The 22,852-nt window shown below is 37.6% G+C and overlaps 1 protein-coding gene across 2 annotated transcripts in view; it reads right to left on the reverse strand.

The window, feature by feature from the left end:
• MAP2K5 (mitogen-activated protein kinase kinase 5) overlaps window positions 1–22,852 on the reverse strand; it is a 269,836-nt gene that overhangs the window by 178,636 nt on the left and 68,348 nt on the right. For both annotated transcript variants that reach the window (XM_039220044.1, XM_039220036.1), the window contains exon 9: window positions 8,919–8,958. In XM_039220044.1, the coding sequence (XP_039075975.1) occupies window positions 8,919–8,958 (40 nt within the window). The remainder of the gene's footprint in view (window positions 1–8,918; window positions 8,959–22,852) is intronic.

A 22,852-nucleotide genomic window follows, 5' to 3' on the forward strand; every position in this document is an offset into this window, starting at 1 on the left:
AGCAAAGGCAGAGGGAGGGGAGAGAGAATCTTAAGTAGGCTTCACACTCAGTGCACAGCCCGATGTGGGACTTGATCTCACAAACCGTGAGATCATGATCTGAGCCAAAATCAAGAGTAGGACGCTTAACCAATTGAGCCACATAGGCACCCCATTGTAAAACCTTTTCTATCTTTTAGACTGAGCTTGAATGCTGCCACCACCTCCATGAAGCGAGCCCCAAAGCCCTCTAGCAGAATTCATTTCTAGGTATGGCCCTTGGTATTTCTCCTTATCCCACTCTGCCTTGGCATTCATGCTTCACTTCGTAAAACCACAGGCCTACAGAGCAGAGTGGTTGTAAGGCCTGCAAGGGCAAGGGCTGAATCCTGGGCATCTCTCTCTGGTCCCCCCCCACACACACACACCCAGCACCCACCACAGGTTCTACTCACAGAAATGCCCATTAAGTGATGTGAGATTTAATTAAAGTGCTCCTTACGACCATAATCCTCTAAATCAGAAGCTGTTTCTAGACAGGAAGGAAGTGGATTGCTTGGTTTCTACAAATGAATTTAAAACCAAAGACATAAACAGCAGAATAAATAAAAGTACCACAATGACCTAAAATGTAGCAAGTAATACTGTATTTGCAGGGCCAATCCACTGCATTCTATTGGGTCTTGACCATTCTGGGTGTTTGCTATGGTCCAGAATCGTGGCAATTCCGTAATGGTGCAAAAGTGAGTAAAGTAATTTCTGGAACTTAAGAGGGAAAGTAAAATTTGCCTCAAAATAACTCTATTGCAATGCTCCTCTATTTTCTGGGAGACTTGGCACTCTAGGTAGAAGGTTAATTCTCCTTCCCCTGGGCATTCCTGTGAGTGAGCTTTTAAACTGCTAAAAATAAGTCCGATGCCTTATTTGAAAGCCATGGAAAAAAGCATGGCAAATACTAATTTTCTTTTTGAAGTGCACGGGAAGTGTGGACTCCCTGAGTCTTCATTATTCTTATTTTTTCTCCTTAGGAAGAGCTGAATTCCTCCAACGGGAGAGGAGGTGCACACGAAGCATTTCACGGAGAAAGGGTTAAGTGAGAAACTGAAACACCTGAGTGCATTTCCGCTGCTCTCCGCTACACCTCCAGGACAAATAAGGATGAGTTGTCAAGTTAAATCTAAGCAGTCAAGTGACTGAATTATAATTTACTCTGTGCTCAATTTAAATTAGTGTGAGGCTATTAAAATATACAGTATAAATACGGCAATTCATCACAAGCTGTCATGGATGACTTCATTTATTTGCTGGAGTGGCACACGCTTCACTAAAGGGAAGGAGAGCAAAATCACAGGTCAAATTAAGCCTCTATTCTGTTTTAATTCGCCTATTTAATCTGTGGCGACATAATTGTCTTTTACAGTATGTACAACTCAGAAAGGAAATTTGGGAGGATTACAGTTGGTATACAAATGATTAATCAAATGGTCCATTTAAATGCTGGTTTAAAAGCAGGAGAAACCCAAAGCAGTCAAAGAATGATAATCAGCACATGCTATATACAAGCTAAGAAATTTCCTGTTAGATGACTTTTTCCCAATCGGAAAAAAAAAAACTATTAGGAAATCTACTAAGCTGCACTCTTTGAAGGATTGTACAGAACACATTAATGATAGAAAAAGGTTCTATAAGCAGGATGGCTCACAATATTCTTATTTGCTTTCTGCTCTACTTGTCTGTGACTGTCTTGTGTAGCTACATCGCTCCCCCTAAAATAAAGCTAGTTAGAAACACATTGCATGAGTTACAGTATAATCAAACAGTTATCTTTAAAATAGGATTAGCGTTTTTCAAAATGTTCTCTTTAAGGTAGAAATTTCTCTAAATTCAGTGGTATAAAATAAACATCCGAGGTATTTCTATTCTTCCCAAAATTCAACTTGCTTTTTCAACTATCTGAAGTAATGATTTCCCACCTTTGAAATCTGAAAGGGGAAACACTACGATATTCTTTTGTTGGCCTAAAACATAAGAACATTTAAAAGTATAAAAATTAGAAATATTTTGAGTAGGAAGAGAAAAGTAACAGATTTTCAAGGACTTTCATCTGACTGTTCCCACAGACATTCAACTTGCTGGTCCAAATGACCACTTGGCTTGGGAAATTACATTTCCCTCATCATTCTATGCAGGCGTCAGAGCCCTGCAGGTGATTCTGTTTAGACAAGGACTGTGATTTGCTGCTCTTCGCAATCCCTCTGTGACATGAGGCAGCCCCGTTTCACAGCTGAGGTCACAGAGAGGTTCAAGTGACATGCTTGAAGTCACACAAAAGTCAGGAGAGGGTCAGGAAAAGATCAAATGCACTTCTAACTCTTAACCTTTCATTTCACCCTTTAATATATATATATATATATATATATATAAAGCTAAGAACTACTCTGGGTGAGAGCAATGGCCCATACAAAGAACACTATGGGATATTCTGTATGTGAGCTGAACCTGCTTTCAAGATGCTACTTCAAAAGATGAATGAACAAACTAAAGAACGAATGAAAGAACCAAATTTACCTTTTCAGTCATTTAACAAATTATGTGTTGAACACCTAGTTATTACATGTAGTGCTCTGTCTAGGCCCAAATGCAAAGTTTGGCATGATTCAATGAGTAAGACAAGAAGATAAATAAGATCTGATCTTTACTTACAAAGAGATTTCTTTCAATGTAAGAGAGGGAAGGCACATATATATTAACAGCCAAATACAAGGCAGTATGCGGTAACATCCACAAGAGACACATACAGAGAATTCTAGAGAGTTTCAAAGGACAAAGTGAGTGAGTGGTAGATAGACCATATGTGACAGGATTTATCTAAGCAAGTTCAATAGAGGAGCAAGTTCCAAGGGAGGCCTTGGAGCTGACCCTTGAAGGGTGTTAAGAATTCTGATAAGTAGAGATATGGGTGAAGGCACTCTAATTAGAGAAAAATATGTGAATCAAAGTGCTGAAGTGTGAAAGTACCTGGGTTCAGATAAAGCAAGAAGTTCAACTTAAAAGAAGCACGGCATTCAGATACACAAGATAATACTATAAAAGTAGGCTGATGACATATTGTGCATGGTCTTGAGTTCCACCCCATGGAGTTCTTAGTTTATTTGGGAGTGATACAGAGCTTCTGGAGCCTTCTCAGAGGGGAAGACATGAGACCAGAACTATGCCTTAGGAAGCCAAATCTGAGGGTAGGGAACAGCAATACAGTACACAGGTTGGGAGCATGAACCTGGGGAAGACTTGCCTGACTTCAAATCCTGGTTCTATTACTTATTAGTTATGGGACCTTAGGTAAGCTATTTATTTTTAAAGTTTATTATTTTGAGAGGCAGAGAGAGAAGAGAGAGAGAGAACGTGTTTGTGAATGGGGGAGGGGCAGAGAACGAGAATCCCAACACAGAGCTTGACCCCCATGAACCACGAGATCTCAACCAAATGAGCCACCCCGTTGCCCATGGGTAAGCCATTTATTAATTAATTAATAATTAAATGAGAAAAGCATACATGTTAGCACAGTATAAATGATCAGTAAATGGTAGCTTCAATTTCTGTGAGAACAGTTTAAACACTGGTCAGTGTCTGACAAGAGACAAAACAGGCATCTGGACTGGAGAGGTGATGAGGAAGGAAGAGATCCAAAACAAAACCAAATCCAGAAAAATTAACAGGCTTCCAGACATTGACGACAGTAAAAACAGGACAATGACCCTTGAGAGACGGAAAGCAAAGGAGAGGAGTCCTATGACTGTCCAGCTTACTGATCAGAGACTGGCTAGACCCCCCATGTAGGGAGGGAAATCCACGCAAAGCTCAGCCATCTCCCTAGGCTGAAGACATGGAACTGGGGAGTGAGGAGGCCACAGTGGCTAGAGTGACCTGGTAGAACCCCAAAGGGAGAGGGCTCCAGGGAGGTGCTAAGGAGTCTTCAGTTGATTAATGATCCATCAGCATCTGGACATCAGGAAACTAACACTGAGGCCAGGAAAAGAACCGCCAGAAAGACCAAAGAAACAATCTCCGGACTTCACAGTAGGCAGAAAGAGTTTGCGCTCCCACCAAGCAGGGTGGAAAACCTCGTAATTGTCAGGGTGCTGGTGGAGTATTCAGAAGACTGTCATCTTAATTGTGTGGGGTAAATAAGTTCTCAACTAACCACGGGGCTGGTCCCATCTAATAAAGACTTAATAAAGCAAGTCTTAAAAGGATCAAGCTGTTTCACAGTCACTAAATAGCACCTCAGAATAAGCTGAAGAATATTTATAGCAATGCAAAAATATCTAGTGTCTATGAGACATGACTGGCATCCAATCAAAAATGGTAAGATGCTTTAGGATGCCTGGGTGGCTCAGTCATTAAGCATCTGAATTCAGCTCAGGTGATGATCTGACAGTTCATGAGTTTGAGTTCCACATCAGGTGAGTCCCATTTCTCTCTCTGTCCCTTGTGGGATTCTCTCTCTCTCTCTCACTTGTACCCCCCCTCAAAAAAAAAAATGATGTTTTAAAAATAAGCATATACACCCCAAAATGAGGAGAAAAAGTAAAACTGACCCCAAATGACACATACACTGGAATTAACAGACAAAACCATTAAGTTATATTCCACATATTCCATAACTATATTACATATATTCAAGAAGGTAGAAGGAAAACTGAGCATGGTAAGACATGGAAGATGTAAAAAAGACCCACATAAACTTCTAGGGATAAAAAGTACAATGTCTGAAGTGAAAAATACACTGGACAAGATTAACAGCAGATTGGACAGCGCAGATGAGAGCTTGAGTACCTGACAACAGAAACTATCCAAAAATGAAACATTAGAGAGAAAAAAAGAGTAAACGGACAACAGAGCATCATTTTAATATGGGACAACTTCAAGTAACCTAATACATACACAATTTAAGTTCCCAAAGTTGGAGGGGAGGTCTAATGGCTAAATTCTTCCCAAACTTGATGAAGGCTAAGAATCCACAGAGCCAAGAATCTCAACAAATTCTAAATACAGTAAAACCTTGGATGGCGAGTAACTTGTTCTTCGAGTGTTCTGCAACATGAGCAAGCATTTCTAATAAATTTTAACTTGATAAACAAGCGATGTCTTGCAATATGAGTAGTATGTGACACCGAACATCAGATGATCACAACTGAGCCAAAGCGTTCTCTCTCTCTCTCTCTCTCTCTCTCTCGCTGTGGGATTGTGGGTGATTGTCTCCCATGCTCAGATGCTCGGTCTCAGGCCACAGTGTTTGGCAGATGTCAGTGATTTTTCAGAACACTGGAAGGTGCCCACTACTGGCACTAGTGTATTTTTTATCACTTCAAAGCACCAAAGAACAGTCCTTTGCTTTTCCATATAAGAGTCAGCTTAGGAATGCTTTGCTCCATTCTAGGTCAGGCTGTCTGCAGACAGAGACAACTGTCCTCTGCTGCCTTATTGCCAGTTACATTAAATACAGTCTATGACAAGAGTTCATTAATACTGTGCTGTAGTCAACATCCATGCGAGTGTATACCACAGCCCCTGTGCAGAAGATTCCACTGAACCATCAGATAGCAGCGATTCCGTTAGTGACAGTAAAAGTCGTCCTAAGCAATAACACTCCTCTCTCTTGTCTCCCTCACACCAGCCATGAAGGTTTTCAAAGGTAAGTGCGAGTTAATTTGTTCATTTTCTTTATATTTTGTATTTTATTATTTTATATTATATTACAGTATTGCAATCATTCTTATACGAATAGTTTCGGGTTGCGGAACGAATCATCTGAGTTTCCATTATTTCTTATGGGGAAATTCACTTTGAGATACAAAGTGCTTTGTTTCCAGAATGAATTCTGCTCACAAACCAAGATTTTACTGTATATGTATCATAAAGAAAATTACATAAAAGTTCATTATCATCAAATTGCATAAGACTAGTGACAAAAAATCCCAAAAGCAGCAGAGAAGAAGTCAGTTCTGATGTACAGAACAATAAAGATTTAAAATGACAGTAAACTTTTCATTGGAAAGAATGTAAACCAGAAGACTGTGAAACAAAATCTTTCAAATGTTGAAAGCAAAGAGCAATCAACTAGAATTCTCTATCTGGCAAAAACATTTTCTAAAAATGAAAGTCAAATATACACTTTTCAGACATGCAAAAGCCAAAAGAATTCATTGCCAGAAAACTCACAGAACTATAAGAAATGTAAAACAAGAAAGTCCTTCAGACAAAAGCAAAGTGATAGCAGATGAAAGTCTGGATCCACACGAATGGAGAGCACCAGAGTTGGCAAAAACAGGAGTAAATGCAAAATAAATCTTTTCTTATTTTTGAAATGTCTGTAAAAGACAAATAATTATTTAAATAAAAACAGCAACAATGCACTTTGGGGTTTTTATAAAATATGAGCAAGTAAAATGTATGACAATAACAAGTTCAGGATGAAGGAAATGAAAGTATACCGCTATCAAGTCCTAAACTATAGATAAAGTGGCACAGTATTACTGGAAGGTAGGCTATGATAAGTTAAAGATGTATACTATAGATTCTGAAGCAACCACTAAAGAAAAAGATGTACAGACAGGATAGAAAAGAGCAAGATGACAGAAGTGAATCCAACCACAGCAGTAACCACATGGAACGTTAATGGTCTAAATACCTCAATTTAAAAGTAGAAATTATGAGAATGGATTAAAATACAAGACCCAATTATATGCTGGCTGTAAGAAATTTATCTCAAATTAAAAGACATAACAGGTTAAAAGTAAAAGGCTGTATCTTGCGAACACTAGCCAAAATAAAACTGCAGTAGCTATCTATAGTAATATCATACAATAGAACAAAGAATAGTATCATGGCCAAAGAAGGGTCACTTTGTAATGAAATAATAAAGAGGCCAATTCATCAAGAAGACATAACAATCCTAAATACGCCTAATAGATTTTCAAAAAACATGAAGTAAAAAATGAAAGAACTGCAAGGAAAAAAACAGACAAGTCCACATTTATTACTGGAAACTTCCATATCCATCTTTCAACAGTTGACAGAATAGATAAAAAGCAGTAAGTACAGAAATTTTGAACATTGTCTGCCAACTTGATCTAATTGACATTTATACAAAACTCCATACAATAAACTATACACTTTTTTCCAAGTGCACAGGAAATACTTAACCAAGATAATTCATATTCTGGGCCATAATACAAATCTCAATAAACTTAAAATAATTCCAATTATAGACAGTGTGTTCTCTGACCACAACAGACTTAAATTAGAAACCAACAATGTAAAGGTGTCTGGAAAATTTCCAAATATTTGAAAACTAAATAACATACTGCTAAGATTTAATAAAAGCAATTCCGCCTGTTTTGAAGAAATAGCACATTTCTTTCTTTCAGAGTATGACTATTAAATAAGTTACTTGGGTTTTGTTTTTGCATTGGCAGCCAAGAAGCTCAGGGCTAAACTTAAAAGTTTAAATAGAATAACTATATCTACTCTTAAATCATTCGTTCATTCAACTCACATGAAGTTTCAACACAGCAGTAATATCTACTCTTTTTTTTTTTTTAAGTAGGCTTTGCTCCCAGTGAGGAGCCTCACCCGGGGCTTGAACTCACAACCCTGGGATCAAGACCTGAGCTCAGATCAAGAGTCTAATGTTTAACCAACTGAGCCACCCAGGCACCCCAATCATACCTACTCTTTTTTTTTAAAAGTAATATTTAAAAAATATGTTTAATGTTTTATTTATTTCTGAGAGAGAGGCAGCATGAGCAGGGGAAGGTCAGAGAGAGAGGGAGACACAGAATCTGAAACAGGCTCCAGGCTCTGAGTTAGCTGTCAGCACAGAGCCCAACGTGGGGCTCGAACCCACAAACCGTGAGATCATGACCTGAGCCAAAGTCGGACGCTTATCCAACTGAGCCACCCAGGCCCCCCTCATACCTACTCTTTATTGATTCACTCAACTCAGTTTAAACATCTAGCATGTTTTATAAATTTTACTGAATCTAGGGACATACAGTGACAACACTGTAGTCCTTGCTCTGAAGTTCAGGGCTTAAAAAACAATTTTTTTTACCGTTTTTATTTATTTCTGAGAGAGAGAGAGAGAGATAGCGTGAGCAAGGCAGGGTCAGAGAGAGAGGGAGACACAGAATCGGAAACAGGCTCCAGGCTCTGAGCTAGCTGTCAGCACAGAGTCCAATGCGGGGCTTGAGCCCACGAACTGTGAGATCATGACCTGAGCCGAAGCCAGACGCTTAACTGACTGAGCCACCCAGGCGCCCCTCTAAAGCTCAGTTTTGTGGTCAGGTCTAGTAGATAGCATATTTGTAAAACACCTGCTGTTTTCATTTATTCAAAGTCTCTACTTTATCAGCTCTGTTTTAAATGTGTCCTTTCTTTAAAATTGCCTTTAATCCTTTTCATAAACAGCTGTTTATAGCTCCTTGCTATACTCAAATAATAATCATGCACAAGAATTTTAATATTAGCCAAGATTAAGTGTAATTCAAAATGTATGAAATTATGAGAAATTATAATGCCCATGTAAGGCCAAATAGTTCAGTTTTATAGATGATTTATAGGGATGCTTTCCTCTCTTGGACTGAATAAGTTAAAGTTGATTGTCTTTAAATACATTATTGACAACAATCTAAGAATTCTGACATCTAAAGGAACAAATAACTCAATAGATAAGAAAACAGTGCTTGACCTGGTGAAGGTATCCTGAGAGAAGGTGCTGAATATCACAACAGGACCAAAGCTTCCATAACCTACCATCCAAATCTTAAACTACTTCATCTCTTTCACAATAAATGTGACTCAAAGCTAACATGGGAAGGAGAAAGAAGGGAGAATCAAGAATTTCATGAATTTCATAAAATAAATCCAGCACTTACCTTTACAGCTAATATTTTTCCACTTGGGACGTGATACGCTCTATGGGAAGGAAAAAGAAAACCAAAATCACTTGGGATACTCAACAACCTACAGAATGGTTAAAGGCATAAATATAAATTAGAACATATCTGCCAGCAATGGGATATATGATACTTTTAAAGAACACTCATAACATTAGTAACTTAAGTTTCTATTGAGTGTCATGGTTTATACAATGATTCATTATATATTACCTTAAAATAACCCTCTGAGCCAATGCTGGTATTATTATCCTCCTTTTAGAGACTGAAAACTCCAAAGGGCAGAGAGGCTACACAGTTTTCCCAATGGCACAGAGTCAGTAAGTGGCAGAACCAGACCTCAAACCCAAGTCTTCTGGCTTCAGACCCTCACAACTGACCATACTGTGTGTGTGGGAATCTTCTGTAAGTCTTCGGCTAAACACTGTACAGAGCCATTTATAAAGTGAGGGGTTTTCCTTTTGTCTACTTCAATTACAGATACAGATAAACTATATCCCTACATTTCATCAAAATAATCTCAAAACACATGGAATTAGCTATGGCTTAAGATATAGATTCATGTAAGAAATCACAGACTTATCAGGCTCAAATATGTGGTCCATCTTTTCCTAATTCCAACATCTCTCAACATTAAAAAAGCTTTAGAAAAGAGACAAGCTCAAATGATCAGATACAGGGAAATAACAATTTAAATCAAGTAATAGAAACACACTCATTTATGAAAAAGAATAAAAGAATAGGGTTTGCAGAAACAAAATACCATTACTTCTCATCAAGACCTTTTGTGTTTAAGTGACATGTGGCCTTTCACACACATTCTGCAAGGAAGGTACATTCTGACCATTATCTGGGAACAATCTGTCTTATATAAAAGTGTCTAAACAAACCACACAGTATAAACATGCACTGTTATTGCAAGTCCATAAAAGTATAATTAGTTTGCAAGAGTTAAAATCTTGCACTGTAGAGAATTTTGCAAATTAGCCAAAATCAGATTGTTCTTCCTCTTGCCCAGCTGTGTTAAGATGTGTTTGGGCAAGGAAGATGTGGGAGAATGGAAGTAAGCTTCTAAGAATTCCCTGACTTTACCGGTCAAGGTGCTAAATATATTTACCAGGCTCCCAATAGTTACAGGGCAATGACTTAGTACAAAAAAATGCTCTTTTCTTACAAACAAAACATATATTCCACTACCATCAAATTAAAATAAGTTTCTGTTGTTTCAGCAGAAATATCTGTGTGGTTGCTCTAAAAAATTTTTTAACAGTTTTATTGAGGTGCAATTATATATGTAAAATTCACTTGTTTTAAGTGTGTAATTAAAATTTTAGTAAATTTACTGGGCTTTTGGAATCCCTGACAAGTGTTTTTTAAGTGACTGACTTATAGAAATGGTATAGTTAAGAACCATCAAATGTTTGTAAATTTTCACACATAAAATGTTACAAATTCAGATAACAGAAAAAAACATACATATGTATATGTATATATCTATATATATTAGTGTTATAAGACATTTGTACTGCTTTTCCTATTTGAATGGATTATGGAAAGTAAACTTAGTGTTTACCAATTAATTGTAAAGAACCTCAAGTGAATCTCATGTAAAGAAAGGCAAGATTATAAAAATTAAGTGGCAACTATTCACTTTACTGAAGAGTTCTTTAACCTGTTGGTGTCTAAAGACTTTCTCTAAATCAACCTCTCTAGTATATATAAATCCTATTGCATTTATAAAACTGAAATTTTAAAAAACTTATACTTTGTATAAAGTGGTATACATTTTATAAGTGGAACCCCCATAATACATGGGTTTTAGAACAGATTACCATTTAGTTTATTATCTATTAATATAAGATTTTTAGAATGTGAAACTACATTTCAGGTCATGATTTGACTCATGACAGACCTGAACTCATACAATATACTGGTATACAAAGATTAACACTGTAGTTTTGTCACTGCCTGACAGAGAAGTTGTTAGACTAAGCTAATCTGAAAAGTGATGTGAAGCAAGTTAATAACCTTACTCTGTGCAAATACAGGTAATATAATATGTAAGATTTAGTGATATATTATTTTTCCCCCTGTATACCAGAAATTCTTCCAATTTCAACTTTCAGAATTGCTGTGTATTAGAATTCCTGACCAAGGACTGAAACATGAAGACAGAACAGGTGAATGCATACACAAGGATTCAAAAGTTGCAAAAACAACAGTAGTGTTACTCCGGACAGCAAGCAACACCTGGACGTTGGAGACCAACAGCAGTGATAAGGAGACGACCAGAAGATACCACTAATGTGTATCCATACCGGACAGTTAGGCAACGTAATTAGCTTGTCAAGAAGGCTGATGTCTTTTCCAAAAGAAAGGTCTCCTATTTCCAAGTGAATTAAAAGGGGAAGGCTTGATGATTTAATTATGACGCATGCTAATTCATCCGTGGAAGTTTGGGTTCAATTGCGAGCAATAAAGATGTTGGGAGGTTTGGTTTACAGTGCAATGACAGTACCAGTTTAACATTTAATCATCAGGGAGAAGTGGATGACAAAGGCAAGGCCAGTCATGAGTTGAACGTGTCCCTTAACTTTGCAAATGGCATTCTACCTGGAGAAAAGGAATTTGTTTACTTTCAATGGATACTGCATCTCATTTGTCTTGACCTTCCCCAACACATTAACTATAAAGTGATTAATGAAGTTTGAATGGAGGCTCTGGTTACACCAAAAGACATCTATACACCTCTGCATTGTTTTAATTAACAGCTAACACTTCAAATTAGTTTATTTTTGCTACAGTAATTACCTGTTCCAATGAGTGCGTGAAGGAAACGTTTCTATGTTATATTTTTAGTGCTGAGTCCTTGAGTGTTTTCCACTTTGCTGGTGACCAGCACAGACCTTCTGGGAATAGTCCCAGCCCTTCCTTAAAATTGAGCACACAACAGCATCAACACTTTTGTAAGGCACAAACTAATAGCCTAGTATAAATTTTCCGAGTATTTAAAGTAACAAGCAGATGAGTAAAGGAGGGGAACACTTACTATCTGTATTTTCGTACTTTTTTTTTCATTTGGAACAATAGGTTTTAAGTGACTAGACAAAAAGTTGGCATCAGCTTTTAATTTTGGTACAGAATCAGATAATTTACTGAGCTAGTAGGTATTATAAAGAATTGTCTAATTTAATCTTTTCCCTTTACGTTGGCTACACCCAAAAGCAAGGGTGAAAAATCTTGTCCAAATTTAATCAATGGCAAGACCAAGGCTGGAACTGTAGCAGAATACACCTATTTTAGGACCTAAAAGGAATATGTGGTGATGTTTAAGTTTTCTTAACTGCATTCTAGGGCAGGGAAACTCATAATTCAAAAACTTACAAAGATGCTACCTATTTCAGTCAGGCTATGGACCACCACATTTGAATGTTTCCAGGCAAAGCAGCATTCTGCAAGCGCTGTCAATCTACCATGGGAGGGAGAAGGGCAAAGGTGTAGGCTCTTAGTCACTGTCCAGGTTTTGATCCCAGCTCTGCTTTTTTTTTTTTTTAAGTTTTTATTTAAATTCTAGTTAGTATACAGTGTCATATTCGCTTCAGGTGTACAATATAGTGATTCAACACTCCCATACAACACCCGGTGCTCATCACAACAAGTACACTCCTTAATCCCTGTACCCACTTCCCCTCTGGTAACCATCAGTTTGTTCTCTATAGTTAAGAGTCTGTTTCTTGGTTTGCCTCTATCTTTTTTCCCTTCGATCCTTTGTTTTGTTTTAAATCCTACATATGAGTGAAATCACAAGCTATCTGTCCTTCTCTGACTTATTTCACTTAGCATTATACTCTCTAGCTCCACCCATACTGTTGCAAATGGCAAAATTTCATTCTTTATGGCTGAATGTTCTACAGTGTGGGTGTACACTATCCTCTTTATGCATTCATTAATCATTGAACACTTGGTGTGTTTCCATAATTTGGCTTCTGTATTATATAAGTATTAATAAGACTGCTATAAACACCAGATGTATGTATCTCTTTGGTAATCCAAAGAGATTATTTTTGTATTCTTTTGGTAGATACCTAGTAGTGTAACTGCTGGATTGTAGGGTAGTTCTATTTTTAACCTTTCAAGGAACCTCTGTACTGTCTCACACCATGGCCACACCAGTTTGCATACCCACTGACAGTGACAGTGCAAGAGGGTTTCTTTTACTCCACATCCTTGTCAAAATGTGTTGTCCCTGGTGTTGTTAATTTTGTCCATTCTGGCAGGCATGAAGTGATGGTTCATTGTGATTTTGATTTGCACTTCCCTGATGGTGAGTGATGCTGAACTTTTTTTTTTTTTTAACATCTTTTCATATGTCGGTTGGCCATCTGGATGTCTTCTTTGGTGAAATGTCTGTTCATGTCTTCTGCCCATTTTTAAATTGGATTATTTGTTTTTGGGGGTGTTGATCTGTATACGTTCTTTATATATTTTGGATACTAACCCGTTATCAGATATGTCATTTACAAATATCTTCTCCCGTGCTGTAGGTTGCTTCTTAGTTTTGTTGATTGTTTCCTTTGCTGTGCAGAAACTTTTTTATTTTGATGTACTCCCAATAGTTTATTTTTGCTTTTGTTTCCCTTGCTTCAGGAGATATATCTAGAAAAATGTTGCTACAGCCAATGTTAGAAATTACTGCCTGTGTTCTTCAAGGATTTTAGGTTTTTAATCCATTTTTAGGTGTGTGTGTGTGTGTGTGTGTGTGTGTGTGTGTGTGTGTGGTCAAAGAGAAGGGTCCAGTTTCATTGTTTGGCAAGTTCCAGCTCTGCCACTTTAAATGTGAATCTGAACTGTTTGAAAACCTCACTGTGTCTCAAGTCTGGAAAGCAGAAAGCGGTCCCTGCCCTCCAGAGTTGTGAGGATTCAAGGAGATCAATGCAGATAAAGCACTGAGGACAAGGGCTGGCGCATAGTAAGCATGCATTAAATGTCAGGAACCTGGGAAGTTTTCAGGGTAGCTAGGTGTTTTAAGAATAAAACCTGCTAAAACTGACTCAGCCAGCCAGGGGCGAATTATTAATGATTTCTAAACTAACTACTATAGTCAGAAAAAGTGATCTGTATGTTACAAACTTTACTGAGGCTTGCCTTGTGCCTTAGGTATGGTTTTTAAGAACTAAATTTTCTGTACCTGAAAATAATGTATATTCTCATTTGACTGATGAAAAGGTTTTTTTAAAAAAATGTTTGTTTATTTATGTTGCATGCATGCAAGAGCAGGAGAGGGGTAGAGAGAGAAGGAGAGAGAGAAATAAGCAGGGTCCATGTTGCCAGTGCAGAGCCCAACGTGGGGTTCAAACTCACAAACTGTGAGATCATGACCTGAGCTGAAATCAAGAGTCGGACGTTTAACCAACTGAGCGACTCAGGCGCCCTGACTGATGAAGAGTTGTATACATGACCATATGACTAGCCTGTTAATTGTGATGTTAAAATCTTCTATATCCTTACTAATTTTGCTCTGATTAATCTACTGAATATTGAGAGGCATTACCCCACTACGACCGAATTTACCAAATTTTCCTTGTAATTCTGAAAATGTGTGCTTTATGTACTATAAGGTTATGTTATTAGTTACATGTAAGTTTAGGGCTATTATGTAATCACAGTACTTTTCTTCTATCATCATATAGTAGTTCTTTCTATCTCCAATAACACTTTTTGCCTTAAAATCTTTTTTTTTTCTCTTCTATTAACATAATGACAGCCTTCTTTTGATTAGTTTTTCCTGGTGTCTTCTCCCCATCTTTTCCTTTCAACCTTTCTCTGCCTTTAAATTTACTTATTTGTTTGTTTGTTTTTAGAGACAGAGCACAAATGAGCAAGGGAGAGGGGCAGAGGGAGACAGAGAATCCTAAGCAGGATCTATGCTCAGCGTGGAGCCCAACATGGGACTTGATCCCATGACCTGGGATCATGACCTCAGCCAAAATCAGAAGTCAAATGCTCAACTGACTCAGCCACCCAATCTTTCTCTCTCTTTATGTTTTAGGAATGTATTCTAAAATAGTCTAAAATAGCACAAAGCTTTATTTCTAAAAGTTCAATCTAAGCAATCTATTAATTGGCAATATATTTATTGTAATTTCTGATATTTACTGTTTATATTTGCTATAATTACTGATGTATTTATTCCTACCCCCAATTCATTTAGTTTATATCTCTCTCTCTCTACTATATTGGATTATTATCCCTTTCTTCCTTCTATTTGTTTTGAAGTTATATATCCATTCTTTGCTTTTAGTTATTACTTATACAACTTTTAATAATCATATCTGATTTAACAAAATACTGAGTTAATTGCTATCTTTACCATTCTCTTAAACAATATAAAAATCTTAGAATATTTTAATTCCAATCAGCCCTTCTCACCTTATTTTGTCCAGTCTTTTTGTTTGATTTCATTTTGATGTCCCTGAACTTATCACTACTATTGTTGTTTTATATAATTAAGCTTATCTAAATAGTCAGCATTCCTTCTTTCATTTTATTCCTTTCTGGATTCAATTGGCTTCAATTTCTTTCTACCTAAAGTACTTCCCTCAGTAATAAACTAACCCTTTCTCCTCCCTCCACTTATCTTTCTTCTCTCTGCCTACACACACATCCTTTTTATTCATTTCTGAAGATATATTTATTTTACCCTCACTCTTAAATGGCAGTTTAACAGAAACAAATATTTTCTCATAGTCTTTTAAGGATATCATGGTCTGGGGGCGCCTGGGCGGCTCAGTCGGCTAAGTGGCTGACTTCAGCTCAGGTCATGATCTCACAGTTCGTGGGTTCGAGCCCCACATCAGGCTCTGTGCTGACAGCTCAGAGCCTGGAGCCTGCTTTGGATTCTGTGTCTCCCTCTCTCTCTGACCCTCCCACTCACACTCTGTGTGTGTGTGTGTCTCTCTTTCTCAAAAATAAATACTAAAAAATTTTTTTAAAAAGGTTATCATTATTTTTCAGCTTTTGGTTCTGTTGTTTAATGTTTGCTGTACCCTATTTGCTGGCCAATACAAAGCTACTGAAGGTTTCTGGATAAAATAGTGATATGGTCAGACCTTAATTTTAAAAATATTTTTAAATATTTATTTATTTTTGAGAGACAAAGAGAGACAGCGTGAGCAGAGAGGTGCAGATAGGGAGACAGGCTCCCTGTTGCCAGAGGGAGAGAGGCTGAAGCAGGCTCCAAGCTCCCAGCTGTCAGCACAGAGCCGGATGTGGGGCTTGAACCCACAAATCACGGGATCAGGACCTGAGCCGAAGACAAACACTTAACCGACTAAGCCACCCAGGTGCCCCATAAAATCCTTAATCTGGGGGCGCCTGGGTGGCTCAGTTGGTTAAGCATCCAACTCTTGGTTTCTGCTCAGGTCATGATCTCATGGTTTCGTGGGTTTGAGCCCCATGTCAGGCTGACGCAGAGCCTGCTTGGGATTCTTCTCTCTCTCTCTGCTTCTGCCCAACTCATGCTGTCTCTGTCACTCTCAAAAATAAATAAATAAACTCAAAAAATTTTTAAATCTCTACTCTGGCTGCAGATTACCATCATACTATTAAAAAGGAGGAGAAACCAGAGAGAGCAAGGAGAACTTAGAAAGCCGTTACAGCAGCCTATGCAGGTAGTGGTGGTATGAACTCAGGTAGTAATTGTGAATGTGGAAAGGGAGAAAAAGATGCAAAAGACTTTGATTAAAGAGTATTTATATAATGTATGAATGAGGAAAAGAAACCTAAAATTTCTAGTTAAGATGATAAAGTTATGATATATTTATTAACAAACAGAGGAACTTTATCTAGTCAGCTTTAGACTATTTAATCCTGTACTTTTTAGCTCCTTGTAAGCAGAAACCATATTTACTTCATTCAACAATGTATACACAATCCCTGGCATAACACGTAGCATATGGCAGATACTCAAATATTTAGGAGTTAATAAATAAAGGGGTAGTCAGGAGAAGGCAGAAAGGATGGAAAACAGGGGGTGCTGACAATTGCTAGAGTCAAACTTCCCTATGATGTATCATAAGCCCCTAAAGATAATAATAAAAACAGACTCTGCAATATTAAGGTATCAAGAAACTCATTCAAGGTAATAAGAGTTCATGAGTGGCAAATACAGGATTCAAATTTGGGTCTATCTCAAGTCACCTCTTGGGCTATTTCCAGTACAGATAGCATAAACATAGAGAATGATTTAAAATAAGGTTACTTCAGGATATGTGTGAATGCAGAAGGTGGAATTCAGGGGAAAAAATACATTAAAATTCCAACAACCAGATTCCCTACCCTGTGGTTTATGTGGTTGAATTTGAATTTTAGAGTACTCACCATGGCCTAAATGGCAGAGGAGATGCAAGTTCAAAGGCCCTGAGGTGGAAGTGGAATAAACAACAAAGCTAGTTGTACGAGACAAGGTCAGAAGGGTAATGGGAAGAGAGACTGTGTAGTACCATTTAGGCCATGGTGAGGACTCTATTATTCTGAGAGGCCATGACAGAAGGGGAGAGAGCTTATATTTTAGATCATTTTGGCTGCTAGATGGAGAGAACACATTGTAGGGAAAGCAAGGATAAGGACTGGGATACTTAATGGGAGGCTATCGCAATAATCCTAGCAAGAGATAATAGTGGCTTATACATGAGTGGTGAGAGGTGGTTGGTTGTCTTAAAGCAGTTTTGAGGAAGAGCAACAGAATTTGTGAGTAAATGTGGCGGACTGTCTGAGGGAGAATGAAGGATCAAGAATGACTGCAAAGTTTGTATCATGAGCAACCTGTAGAATAGAGTTTCCATTTACTGAGACTGGAAAAACTGTAGAAGGAGCAGCTTCCAGGGGGAAATCAAGAGATCAATTGTGGGTAATTCTGAAAAGTCTAAAAGAGGTCCAACTGGTAATTAGATAGGAGTTTGAAGTTTATCGCAAAGGACTGTATAGGAGATATACTTTTGGGTTTCATCAACATATGAATGATATGTAAAGCCATGGAACTACAAAAGCTCTCTTAGGAATTAATTAGAGATGAGGTCTGAGGACTGAACTGGAGGCTCTCCAAATTCAGAAGTCAGAGAGATGAGCATAAACCAGTAAAGAAGATGAAACAGTGCACACAGTAAGCCAGTAAGAGACGCCAGGAAGGGTGTCCCCGCGGCCCTAAGGGTTGGTGTTAGTTCGCACACTGCCAAGTCCAGTAACTGGCCCAGAATAGGTAGGAAAAAAAACCCAAAAACCCCAAAACCCACATGACTGGTTTCAAAGCCACACTTGGGGACAAATGCAATTAATTCTGTTATGTGGTCTTTGAAATTTTAAATAAGGGTCTAAAACAATGTATAAAAGACTAAAATAGGTGGGCTCACTTTCATCTAAATTCTAATGAGAATTTGTTAAAAGATATACCAGTCTGTTGAATAAACTGAATTTCTGTAAGAATCTTTAAAAGTGTGTAAGAACAAATAAAATTTCAAAACAAACCGTTAAGAAGCCCTACATTCACACAGGACATAAGGGAGAAACAACCTGTGTTCACATTCCAACATCTGGGCTCCCACACAAATTTATGTCATGCCTAAGACCAACTGCATCTGTATTTTACAATGTTTACTGACATTATTTATGCCTAGAATTTCAAGTTCTAGGAGAACCAAAAAAAAAAAAATATATATATATATGAATCATCCCAGCTGACTCCTGTTCATAAAATAAATAACCTAGAGCTGATCATATATTTTCTTATAAAGCTTGTACGATCTCATACAATTAAAGTAGGCAACTATTCCGCACATCAACTTCTATACACACTCTAATCCAATTATTTTCAATTGTGAGCAGAAAACAGTTTATAACAGGGAGTATCTGTGCTTCTTTACTGATCGTGAGGTAGGATGTAACTGCAGAACCAAGGGGCTGGCCTACGATATGACTGTAAATATTTCAAGGTTCAGTAAAACTGATTATGTTAGAAATGCTAATTCATTGGCAAAATGGTCATTAAGATGAGTAGGGAAACACCTTTCCTCTTTTTTTTTGCACCTTGGAGCAAGGATCTCAAGAGTAACTGCATATATGATAACTTTTAATCACAATGGCCAAACCAGAGCTGCACTGCCCCTGTCCCGTGCAGGAGAGAGGCGCGCCTTTCACACACCATGCGGAGTGAACACCATTGATGCAGGGTCTACTTCTCACATAACATACTGCAGAGGTCAGTGAAAAGAGGGACACAATTACTCTGTGAATTATTTATAGGGAGCTATCAATTATTGGAAAATTCTCCAAATGAATGGGAAACCTAAGAAAAGAATCCAGTCACTAAAACGGTGAAAACAATAGTGAGGATTTAGCTTAAGAAGTAACCAGTGATCAGAAAGGGCTGGTCTTAATTTAGGTAACCAAGAGAGAACGTGAGGTTTATCTATGCGGCTCCCTGGATCTCTCACAGGATATGTACAAGGCAAGAAAGGAAGTGAGCACAGACTATTTTAAATAAATAAAAGTTACAAATGCATTTGCTGCTACTCGCTCATTTCGGAGATAGTAATGGCTTTTCTAAACAATAAAATCACGTTCTCTGTTTTTCAAGCAAAGATTTCAAAGCTTCTGGGATATACTGGATTCCCTGCTTCTCTATTCTTTAAAGGCCACAGAGGTGTCCAACATGTGCATCAGAGGCAAGGCAGAGTAAAGGGGACAGGGTGAAAGAGAAACTTCCCTGAGATCTAATTCATTATGACAAAAAGTATGGTTGGGAGGAGATAAACCACTGCCTAAAATGAGATTTTTAAAATTAGTTATCCATTTTAATTATCTATGCAACTCTTAATTCTCATCAGCATTAAAAGTTAGAATTGGCCATACTCAGATTTATTATTTTTTTAAGTTTATTTATTGAGAGAGAGAGAGAGAGAGAGAGAGAGAGAGAGAGACAAAGAGACCAAATCCCAAGCAGGCTCCACACTGTCAGTGCAGAGTCTAATGCAGGGCTTGAACTCACGAACCGGAAAATCATGACTTGAACCAAAATCAAGAGTGGGAAGCTTAACAACCACCCAGGTGCCCCTCAGACTTAATTATTAAATCTATTTCTTTATTTAAAAAATTAGTATCCGTTAAGGCCAATTCCATACATCATATATCTTATCCAATATAAGATAATCAGTTTCCACACTTATAGATACTGTTTCCTTGCTTGTTATATATTTCATTTATTCACCAAAAAAGGGCAACTTTGCATGCATATTTAGAATAAAAAATGGAAGTCTTTTTCTAACTCAGAAGTTTTTCCACCTCAAAGATTTTATAGCCTTGGCACAAAAGAAAAAAAAAAGACAGGACGTGATAAATTTAAAGGATTAAAGGCACCACAAGGAGACACGTGACCTGAGGAGATGTCCTTTGAGTCTCCTCTTTAAAAAGAAGAAGTCTGGGGCACCTGGGTGGCACAGTTGGTTAAGTGCCCGACTCTTGATGTCGGCTCGGGTCACGATTTCATGGTCGTGGAAACAAGCCAAGCCCTGTGTTGGGCTTCGGCTGAGCATGGAGCCTGCTTGGGATTCTCTCTCTCTGCCCCTCTCCCCACTGGTGCTCTGTTTCTCTCAATTAAAAAAAAAAATCTTTTTAATAAAATAAAATAAAATAAGGAATCTGAGCATTGATTATATTACATTATGCCAAAAGACTGTAAGGCTGAATGATTCTGAAGCCAATAGCAAACAAGTAAAAATCAGTTCTTTGCCTTTATAAAGGTCTAGTACATAAATGTATGTGAGCATATATATAAATACATAAACAAAAATCTTTTATTATCTTGTGAGACTAATTTCTAATACCCCTGGATACAGTCTTTTAATTCAGTGACACATTTTCAGTAACCACATGTAAATTGGTTGTGATTCAGTTAATGAAAATTTTGTTTGATTGCTTGATCCTTTGAGAGATTGTTTCTCGTGGTACACTTCTTTGGGGGTGGATTTTGCCAATACGTCACATACTAAAATAGCCATCCGCAGGAAAAAAACATCAAATAATTTCAGGGAAATCAACACTGACAGTTGTTGCCTTCCATAATACATAAACACATTAGCCAGGCTCTAGCTGTTAAAATAGGAAATTCAAAGTAAACAGCAGTTGTAAGAAGAAGCTTTTCTATGTAAACTGTACCAGTTCAAACAGCAGTCTATGCCAACCTTCCTTCTGCCTAAAAACCTATTACAAATGCTTGACTACTGATTGTAAAATAATTTATGGGTAAGCAATAGAACCAACCCCCCAGATTGTTTTAAGAATCGAATCAAACATGTTATTAGGTTACAGATATTAACAACTCTTTCGAGATGCTGATCATCCATAGGGTACTAGTTGCTAACCTATGATATATGGAACTTGGCAGGGTTGGAAAGAGTTCCAGTCAGAGAAAAGCTACTGTGACCCTACATTCGGTCATTTCTTATTCTTTCTAATTACTCAGGTATTATATCCCTTTTTGCTCCTATACCTGCCTCAGTTAATGTTGTCACCACTGCCTCCATATTTCTTCCATAAGTTGATGTGGTCTGGTTCAAGCCTTTAACACTCCCCACATCAACTAGAGTAATGTCTTTTAATACATGGCCTAAATACCTTGGAGATCAAGGAAGCTACAGTTACAGTGATCTCTTGATCAAAGGTTTGGAAAAAATGTGGACAAAACAGATGAGGCACGAAATATAAAGCAGAATGATGAGAATGAGAGAAACAGAGGATTTAGGCAATTCATGTGGGGAAAAATAGGAATACCCTGAGGATTAACTACCTGGGAAATTTCTCTCCTGAAATGATTTGATTACAATGAGGTACCTGCTTCCGGTCCCTTTGGAGAAAGCTAACAATAAATCACTTTCCAAAATCAGATACAAAAATGGCTATTTCAGAAAACCTCCATAAACTAGTTACTAATGTTCTATTGGTTTTTTTATAGTCTGTATTTTTATAGAGAGAAGCTATCTGATTTGCACAAAACTTTCTTATTCTTATTATTTTTTACTTTATAGGTGAGAAAACCAAAGCTTGACAAGGTTAAGATTCTGATCTGACAAGCCCCGCTGTGGGATGTGGATTCCTGTCCTTTGAAGCCAACTCCAACGTGTAAGCCTGTGTGAATGTAAACTGGTTGCTTGTAAGTCCTCTAACTCAAGCTGTCTTCAAGGTTCCTGGATATGGTCCGTGCTGATTTTTAAAAAGCAATAGGGAAAATCGATTGAATGACTCACTTTTCAGGGTTGCATTAACTTTTTCAGGCCACTGGGGTACTATTTACTAAATTACCTCTCCTAGAACACTAAATAGGACCCTAGTGGGTCAAAGAGTAAATGCACCTCTGAAGAGTGAGCCATTTATTCCTTTCTTCCCTATAGTACCAGATGTAATATGTCCCCTATGACAGAAATATTAACCCATTTCCATTAAAAACTCAAGAAATTGTCCCACACTAGAGAAAAATGAGAATGGGGAATCTTTCCGAAGCAAAAATCTCTCTTCTATAACCCTGTCCACAATGTTGTTGAAAAGTCAACATGAACTTATGTAACATTTGTTTGGTTTTTTTTACTGCAGATTGATTTTTAATCAAGACCTCCAAACAAAGTAAAAATACAAATTCAAAGTTGATGGTTTTTAGCACAGAGATGCATAATATATGACTGCTGGTTTTCTCCTGTATGGAAGAATTTAACCACTCAGCTCAAGTGTTCCTCTTGCTTATGAAATAAGATCTATATCACCAATAGCCATTGTTTCACGTACCTCATTACATTACAGGTCATCCCTTTGGCTGAAAAACAAAAGTCCTTGACTGACAAGTACGTATATTATTACTTGTAATCTCTATA

This window comes from Hyaena hyaena, unplaced genomic scaffold (assembly GCF_003009895.1).
Source record: "Hyaena hyaena isolate Hyena2069 unplaced genomic scaffold, ASM300989v1 scaffold_15, whole genome shotgun sequence".
Lineage (NCBI taxonomy): Eukaryota > Metazoa > Chordata > Mammalia > Carnivora > Hyaenidae > Hyaena > Hyaena hyaena.